The sequence below is a fragment of the Spea bombifrons genome, chromosome 12 (genome assembly GCF_027358695.1).
Source record: "Spea bombifrons isolate aSpeBom1 chromosome 12, aSpeBom1.2.pri, whole genome shotgun sequence".
NCBI lineage: Eukaryota > Metazoa > Chordata > Amphibia > Anura > Pelobatidae > Spea > Spea bombifrons.
The window spans coordinates 12,156,768-12,165,605 of NC_071098.1; the positions used below are offsets into that span (position 1 = coordinate 12,156,768).

Below are 8,838 nucleotides of genomic sequence, written 5' to 3' on the forward strand. Positions count from 1 at the left end.
GCATTTGAACGTGTTTCTATTTTCTCTTCTTCAAGCTAATTTATGTGCACTTACACTTTCTGCCAGTTCTCACTGCTATAGTTTCTACTAAGTTCAACTAATTTCTGTAACTCTGACTCATGGGGAGCCAGGCTGTAATTGCAGGTCAAGGCTATTTCCTAACAGAACGCACAACGGTATTAAAGAGGTAATTAAGAGGTCTACACTGCCTTAATTAATATTACAGAGCATCTTAAAAAAAAAAAGTCTTAGTTATTATTTCATTCACGGAAAATAATGCAATTGGGGTGTAAAAATCCAAACGTGCTGTACTGTCAACAACAGCAGAGAAAAGGGAAAAAGGAGTGGTTATTTTTGAAGAACTAAAATGGGAGGAAATATAACACACTAGTAGAAAATGCAAGTAGGGTGCTGGGTTCATAGCTAGAGGCATTAGTAGCAGAAAGAAGGAGGCAGTCACGGTACTTTACAGATCTCTGGTCAACCTATTGATGCACTATTGTGCACATCAACACTGTATACTGGTCTAGGACAATAAGACCTAGAGTGGCAGGTCTGAGGGTCACCAGCCTCCCTGCTGCAAGAATGGGGGCAGGTTGCCCTATTGGACAATCAGGTTCCCTTGTGTGTCGCTGTTCAACAGTTACAAGTAAGACCTCGGATCTCTCCAAGTAGCTTATTTCTACTACAAGGGACTGTGCCTAACTTCCAACACATGAAATATCAGGTGCCACATGTCCTTCTAAGGCAAATTGCTCAGATATGACATCAAATTACGACATTCATTAGAAAGGACAAAGGCAGCAGAGATAGATTCTGGGGGAGGCTGGGGACTCTGCCCTGGTGTTGGCCAGGGGCATCACGTAACCAAATACATCAATGGTGTTCAGTACTAGAGCTTATCTCAAGAACGAAGGATGGAGTTCAGTGAAGGGCTACTGGAGGAGAGAGGTGATGTGTTAGAAACATTTAAGTAAAAAAGATCCAACAAAGTACACTAAAGAAGAATATTTTAAATGCTAACGCAAGGGGTCATAGTCTGAAACTAGAAGGTCAGAGGCTTAAATGTACTGTAATGGTGTTTTACTATTCTGAGAGGGTGGTAGATAAGTGAAACAACCTTCCAGTAAATGTGTTTTACCAAATGTCCATTAATACCTTCTCATCTTCACCTGAGCTGTGTCAAAACTTCTGGTATTGTTGAGCATGCTTGAACCAATTAAGATTCAAGAGACGGAAGGAATAATCTATTCATGTTGTTATTTTTGTAGTTATTCCATTGTTATCTGGGAACTACTCACGCAGAAGAAACCTTATGCAGGTAAATTTACATTGTCTCTACTTTTCAGCTGAAATTCTATAGCCGACACAACAATACACTCAGCTTTTGTAAACTGTACAATATAAAATAAAATACATTTACTAAAATATAACACTTGTTTTTTTTATTGATAATAGAGTGTTATATTCTGGTATAGCTGATTTGTATGTTTGGTTCTCGTGCTTGTTTTTACTTATTTTCCAGTTAATGTTTCCCTGAATGTCAAGTTATTGTCAACCTATTCTAAACAGTCAATGTTGTATGAAAAGAGGAAAAGGTTTGGTAAAACTAGATAACAGAAACCTTCAATTGTAGTGTATCTGGCTGTCACCCTCTCGAAAACTATTTTTGCGAGGGGTATTAATCTTGACCTGACGTCCTTCATGTCCCCACCAACCCATACTCTTATGGAATCTATTGTGTCCTTGAAACCTCAAAAGTCAAGAAAAGAGATGTCAGATCAGGACAGCTAATTAAATGATTCTTTTTATCTGAAGCCGCTGATTATGATTCAAGTCAGCGTTTGTTGTACTTTTGCAAAATTGCAGAATATACAAGCTTTTTAACTTTAGAATTATTCTGAAATATTCATTTTCCAGGCACTTATTATGCATTCAGACCAGCTGTGTATTAATGTTGTTGAAAAATCTGTTAAGATAAGTTATATCTAGTACAATGAAGATTCATGTTCAGGCTATGGGCATAGAGCAGCCTGATATTTAGGGGTCAGTCCTTTATTTGAGTCAGTTAGTATACAACTATGGATAGTTCTCATAAGTATATGCTCATATAATATATATATTGTTGGAAATTGTTGCCTAATTTCTGCTTGATCTCTGACTCCATACAACCCACTGCCTTAAGTCAGGTCTTAAGTCATATTGTTACTTTAGGTAGCAGCACCTTTATATGAAGTTTTTACCAGTGAAAGACAGTAGACTCCAAGAGAACGTTAAGACGTAACTTAAATAAACAGAAACATTGCCCTTTAACTGTTCAATGGATTGATCAACTGGCAATCTGAAGAACAGTAGTGTAAAACTGTATTTATTTCATGGGTCCTTCATATAACATCTTGCCTTTCATTGCAGGTGCTAACATGATGGCTGTAATTATTAAGGTTTCGCGTGGAGATCGACCTCCCCTAGAGGACATTTCTGAGGACCATCCAGTGGAATGTCAGCAGATGATCGATTTGATGCAGAGATGCTGGAATCAAAACCCCAGTAAAAGGCCAGGTTTTTCAGGTCAATAGCTAATATTTTGTTTAAAGGGGCAGTCACGTGCATTTGTCCAGAGGACAGTAAGGCATATACTGTTTGTAGTGTAAAACACGTCAGTTACTCATCAGTCATCACCCTGTAGCCCCCTTATATCAGATTCTTGGTCAATAAGGAAACCATAGACAAGCTCTCTAGCGCACAAGCCCAAGAAACGAAAACATTCTAATATGAGCTCCCAGCGCATTTTCACCCTGTCTCCATAGTGTCATGTAGAGGAATCAGGTTAGACAGGCTTAGTATGAACTTCTGAACACCTAGTGTTTTTGAAAAGGCGTGGGGGTGGTAGGGGGTTAACAAAAAAATACATGAAAAATATTTCAAAACCGTCCTTCACTCCCTTCACGTGAGAATGTTAAATAATTATAAAAAGTTATTCCTACCATAATAACTTATAAACACAAATCCATAGAAACCAATAATATATTTTAACACATAGTAGTAGTAGTAGTATGCTACTATAAATGCTAATAAGGAAGATTTGTGTTTGGAAAATCTGCCCAAAACCTAAAATGATTATTAGCAGAGATTCATTTAGCGATATTTCTGACAACCGAGCTATTTGTTTTATACAATCCAAATATTCATTAAATCTGGCATGATTATATAGACCTGCTGTGTGTGTTATGATGAGCCAAAATTAATGTGAATATTAGGGGAATCTGAAGAAAATCCCAGAATGTAGCACAAGGTCAAAAACTCTATGAATGTTGAATAGCCTTTGATTGTATCATTGTTGGTGTGGAAAGTCCAAGCTGATTATGGGCTAGTGAGGGAGGCTTTTCCAGGATCCCATTATTATTTAAGATGGCAGAAGCCTGTATGCAGCTTGAAAACTTAATTTATGTACTTAGACTCAACCCAACAAGAAACACATCCCCAACATTATATCCTAATATATTGTTATATCCCTATATAGTGAGGCTTAACATAAGAAAGTGCACAGATATTTTATATAGACAAAACGTCTCAGAATTATAAACTAAAGTATGAAAATATGATTTTTGTAAAAACAAAACAAAAAAAAAACGTTGCCATCTGGTATTTTAAGTTTTAGAAAGTGAGAATGAAGAGTAAGCATGAAGAGTCAAGGGATCTGTCATTTTGTCATTTGTCTCTTCCAATAGTGATTGAGAATGTGTTTAGGAATACATTTCTCTTGTTATTTTCACTGCATTAGTGGATTTCACAATACTTTCGAAGTTAGAAGCCCTGTGATAATAGAGAGACACATCTCATTTGAATATTTTTATACGTCATGCATATTTTTAAGGGAGTAGTAAACTAAATTGTGTTTATTTCTGTGTCTCTGGGCAATCTGAGAAGCATTTTTTAGTGACAGGTGAGAGGTAGTGTGTGGTGGTATAAGGCACAGAGAAAGGGTGAGAGGTAGTGTGGTGGTTGTCTCAATGACAAGGAAGTTCTAGCAGTTAAGATGGTGCGGCTTCTCTGAAGAAGTGAGTTTTGAGATGTTTCTTGAATGTTGGGAGGGAGGGTGAAAGCTGAAGGTTCTGTGGAAGTAGATTCCAGAGATATGGGGCAGCTCGAGTGAAATCTTGTAGACGGGAAAAGGAAGAGGTGATAAGTGAGGAGGAGAGCCTTTGTTAGGGCACAGTTAAAGACTGGAGGGAGTTTATGGTTGGAGATGATAGGAATACAATTGGTTAGGTTGAGCATGTTTAAAGATTTCTTTATTTTTTGAAGTGGGTTCAGGATTGAATTGCGGTGACACCTTGTGACATTCAAGTATGGAATCCGGCCAGACAGCCTGGGCTGCCATACAGTTTCGCTCAGTGCACACTGACCCCGAGGGAATATCACTTTTAACATTAATTTTAATCTGAAAGTGTCATGACTTTTAAATAAACTGCTATTTTAAACTAAGCTATTCCTACCCCGTAAATATATTGATTGTTTTTTTATATCTTTTTATAGATATAGTTGTTGAGTCACACATGTTACTGTGCTTAGTGCAAATCCCTTTACCAGAGTCTGAAGCAAATTCGTGTAAAGCCCAACAAGATCATCGCAAGTCTTCTGCTGTTATAGTGGATACTAGTGTAAGTATACCTGGAACATCTTACATTTCGGTTATTAACATTTGCTAATGAAATTAGTATTTTCCATTGAAAAAGGGAAAAAAAAAGCTTAACGGTTTGCCCTGAATTAAGTCCCAGCTCAGGAAGTCTTACATTTTAGCCTACTTGTGTCGTTACGGAGGAGGTATCTCCATCAGCACATCAGACTTATCCAGTGTATTCTACAACCAAAATAAGGCAATTAACCCAGATGCATGTTGTAGTGTTCATGGGTCTCATCAGTAGGCTGTGGTTGGTATCCCTTTAAGCACTTAGCAGGCAAAACAGGCATAGACGAGCTAAGTCGAGAGCAGACTATGCTTAATATCTTGCAGGGAGTCCCAGCTAAGAAGAGTGTTATCATGGCTGAGCTAGTCCTACACTATTTTGTCATCTATTTCTCCAGAGGAACTTGAAAAGTTCCCGCCACAAAATGTTATAAATATTTAAATTGGGCAGCCATGGATACCTTTGTAGCCATGAGAATGTGATATGTTAGAAAGTAATGTAGTATTATCAGTAATAACTACATGATCATTGTATATATCTTTTGTTAGGGTATTGATGTTGATCAACTATCTCAGGAAACTGTAAGTGGAGGTGAGTACAATTCATAATTAATAATGAACCTGTCACGCAGAGCGTAGCAGAGGAGACACCGGTGCACGGTCGGACTGTGTGTCCCTCATAGGAGAAAGCTTGTCGGTCTCAAGAGACTTCTTCACCGGTTCCCCCTTGAGTTGAGACTTTTGGATTGGAGTGGCCATGGGACTTTTTTAATGATCTTCTAAGACTGGGGACTAACTCTAAGGTTGCACACACAGATAGATCAAAATAGGTCTTAAGCTGGGGGTCCGTGTCCAGGGAAGCTGTACAATAAGTCAGGGCCAGGGAGCCAGAGTTCAGAATAGTTGAGTAAGCAGGATAGTCGGGATCAAGCCGGGTCAAACACAGGAGACAAACTGTTTCCATGGAATAAAATTTTTATGTTTTGGTGTTTGGTTTGCACTATTGTTGAGTTTTTAATATGTTTGTTAGTATTTGTTCAGCTAAATGCAGTCTTAGAACATCATTCTTATAGCTGTTAAATTACATTTTTTTCCAGAAATAATGTTATAATTGTCTAAAGTTTTATCTCATAAAAGCAAATTTAACAGACAAAAAATAAGAAAACAGAAAAATGGCTTTTGTCATGTGATTAAGTTTGCAGAAGAATAAAACGACACATACATTTATTTATTTATATATTATGTTTATACATTTCTATAAATAAATGTATATATTTAGATTATATATTCATACAGCTACTGTATATCTGTTGATTTTGTTAGAACTATGCATATTTTTACTGGTATATTGAGAAATGGATATATATTACAAAAGTAGCAAAATTAAGTAGTAAATCTAACAATAAGCAATGTAACAGGCAGATATTGTAATATGTGAGTAATAAAATATTGCTCCGTATAGACTGAATCCTAAAAGAACATTATTTTTAAGGCAATACACCTCTCATTTGTCTTTTTAATTATTTTTTTAATTAAAAGCAGATAATTCGACGAGCATTTTCTTGGGCAATTATGAAGACATCTCCTGGGTAGACGAAAATTATTTTACCCTGCTTCACATTGCGGTTGACCAAGGAAATCTTTACCATGTGAATCGTTTTCTGGGCCTGAAGGCAAATGTAAATAGCAGAACAATCAGTGGCTATACCCCTCTCATTCTAGCTGTACAGAAAAGGTTGCCAGACATATGTGCCACTTTGATTGCGAATGGAGCAGATGTAAACATAACTGATGAAGACAAATGGTCTCCACTTCATTTTGCAGCTCAGTATGGAGATGACAGGATTGCTAGGTTACTCCTGGACCACTCAGCTAATGTAGATGCAAAGGAGCGTGATGGCTGGACGCCTCTGCACCTAGCTTGCCAGAATGGTTTTGAGAATGTTGCTCGTGTTCTCTTTACACGGCACTGCAACCCAAATAGTCAGGAGGTGGATGAAAAAACAGCACTCCATGTTGCTTCCTTTTTTGGCCACTACAAAATTGTAAAACTCCTAGTAAGCCAAGGAGCTGATCCCAATATGGTGCAGAAGAATCAGAGGACTGCTCTACATATTGCTGCTGACCGAGGCTACTTTCGGGTAGTACAACATCTCATACAAAGAGGAGCTGATGTGAACTGTTGTGATCAGAGCAATTACAGCCCTTTGCACATGGCAGCTGTGAAGGGGAACAATCTGATCTGCAAACAGCTACTAAAAAATGGAGCACAGGTCAATATGAAGACCAACCAAGGCTGGACACCTCTGCATTTTGCCACATTTAAAGGGCACCTTACCATTATCAAATTACTAAATGAAAATGATGCCCAAATGGATGCTGAAGGAGATATGAAATGGACACCCCTCCACTTAGCTGTGCGCTACTGTGAGGATTGTGTTATTTCCCAACTCCTAAATTTGGGTGCTAATCCCAGTCTCCCTGAGATGTCTGGCTGGACACCATTGCATCTTGCTGTCCAAAGAGGAGCCTTTTGCAGTGTAATCAACCTTATTGAACACAAAGCAAATGTCAATGCACAAAATAATTTTGGCTGGACTCCTTTACATGTGGCTGTCTTAAATACCAATTTTGCTATAATAAAGACTCTTCTTCTGGCTAATGCAAAATTAAATATAGAGGACATTAGTGGATGCACACCCTTGCAGCTAGCAATAAGGAACAGAAAACATGACATTGTTGCTTTGTTAGAAGGTAAGGACAATGTTTCTAGCAGTTCAGAGGATGGAAGTGAAGACTTGGGACCCTACCTGAATTTTTACAAAGAAACGGAGTCTAGATGATATGCTAAATGCTAAATGATAAGATTTTGCATGCAATTTAGCCTTTTGATTTATGTTGTATACAAAGACTTCAGTTCTGCCATCTATTGTGCTGTATGCTGCCAGATGTATTATAAACATGACTGCAACTTAGTTGAGATGACATTGTTTCCGCGCATAATAACCACTGTTGAGTGTGATGTATTTAAAATAGATTAAGTATTGCTGGACAGTGCCTTTGAGACATTTATAAATATGCAACTGAACAATATTAAAATTTTCTTTATACTGAGTGGCTTTATGTATTTCCAAAATACTTTCTTAAAATTGAAGTTGCAAAAGTAAAAAGACATTAAACAATATTGTACATAACCTGGGCTAGAACTGATTCAGTAATTATGACCGAAGGTACTGATACTTCAGGATGTCTTACACACTGGTTTTAAATTCCACTATTCAATGTAGATATGTAAGATTTCATTAAATGATTCTAATATCTTGATAAACTCTGTGTAGTTCACGTTGAAATGTAAACTCCCATGAGTCATTGCTAGACTAGCAATCTACCTTCAGAGCTTCTGCATGGTCTGTGCAGGAAAAGGTTGATTTCTACATCCACATTTTTGCATATATCATTATTATGTTTAATATATAAATCAGAAGACTGCATAGAACTATTACAATGAGGGTGGAATATCAAATTAATAAGTTGACCAAACATAAAACATGCTAGTACAGAGAAGAAGAGCTTGGCTCTCGCAGTCTATTTGTGGAAGTGCAATCGGAGACCTGGTTCACAGAGAAGTGGACAAACAATGAAGAGACGGTGAGAAGCAGATGAAGAAAGATGAGAAAAGATTACAAGAAGAGGCAATAAGAGAAGTGGAACTGCAGAGTAGGAGACAGAGACACAAAAGCGGTCGGCAGAGAAGGTAGGGAGACTGTGTGAGACGGGGGAATACCTAGAGTATTAGGCACCAGGGGCAGATCCTGTATGTAGCACCCCCTGCACTTTAAAACTGCATAACTGCTATCATTATAAACTAAGAAAGACATTGACGGTGGTACAGCATAAATCCTCTCACTATATACTGAGCCAGGCATTGACGGTCTTACAGCATAAATCCAATCACTATATACTGAGTCAGACATTACAGCATAACTACTATCACTGGTGAGAGGGAGATCTTTCTAACTGAGCCTGCTCCTCTAGCTGCTGTATCATAGGATGTATCATAATGTCATGTTTAGACTGCATTATTCTAAATTGTAAGCATGTTTGAGCAGGGCCTTACTTTTCTTCATGTAAAACTAATTGCTTATGTGATG

The 8,838-nt window shown here is 37.7% G+C and overlaps 1 protein-coding gene across 1 annotated transcript in view; it reads left to right on the forward strand.

Moving 5' to 3' along the window:
- Window positions 1-8,355, forward strand: part of ANKK1 (ankyrin repeat and kinase domain containing 1) — a 32,990-nt gene extending 24,635 nt beyond the window's left edge. The window contains 5 exon segments of the mRNA XM_053452355.1: window positions 1,272-1,321; window positions 2,413-2,568; window positions 4,537-4,665; window positions 5,565-5,594; window positions 6,230-8,355. Coding sequence (XP_053308330.1) covers window positions 1,272-1,321; window positions 2,413-2,568; window positions 4,537-4,665; window positions 5,565-5,594; window positions 6,230-7,530 — 1,666 coding nt within the window. The 3' untranslated portion in view covers window positions 7,531-8,355.
- The last annotated feature ends 483 nt before the right edge of the window (window positions 8,356-8,838 follow it).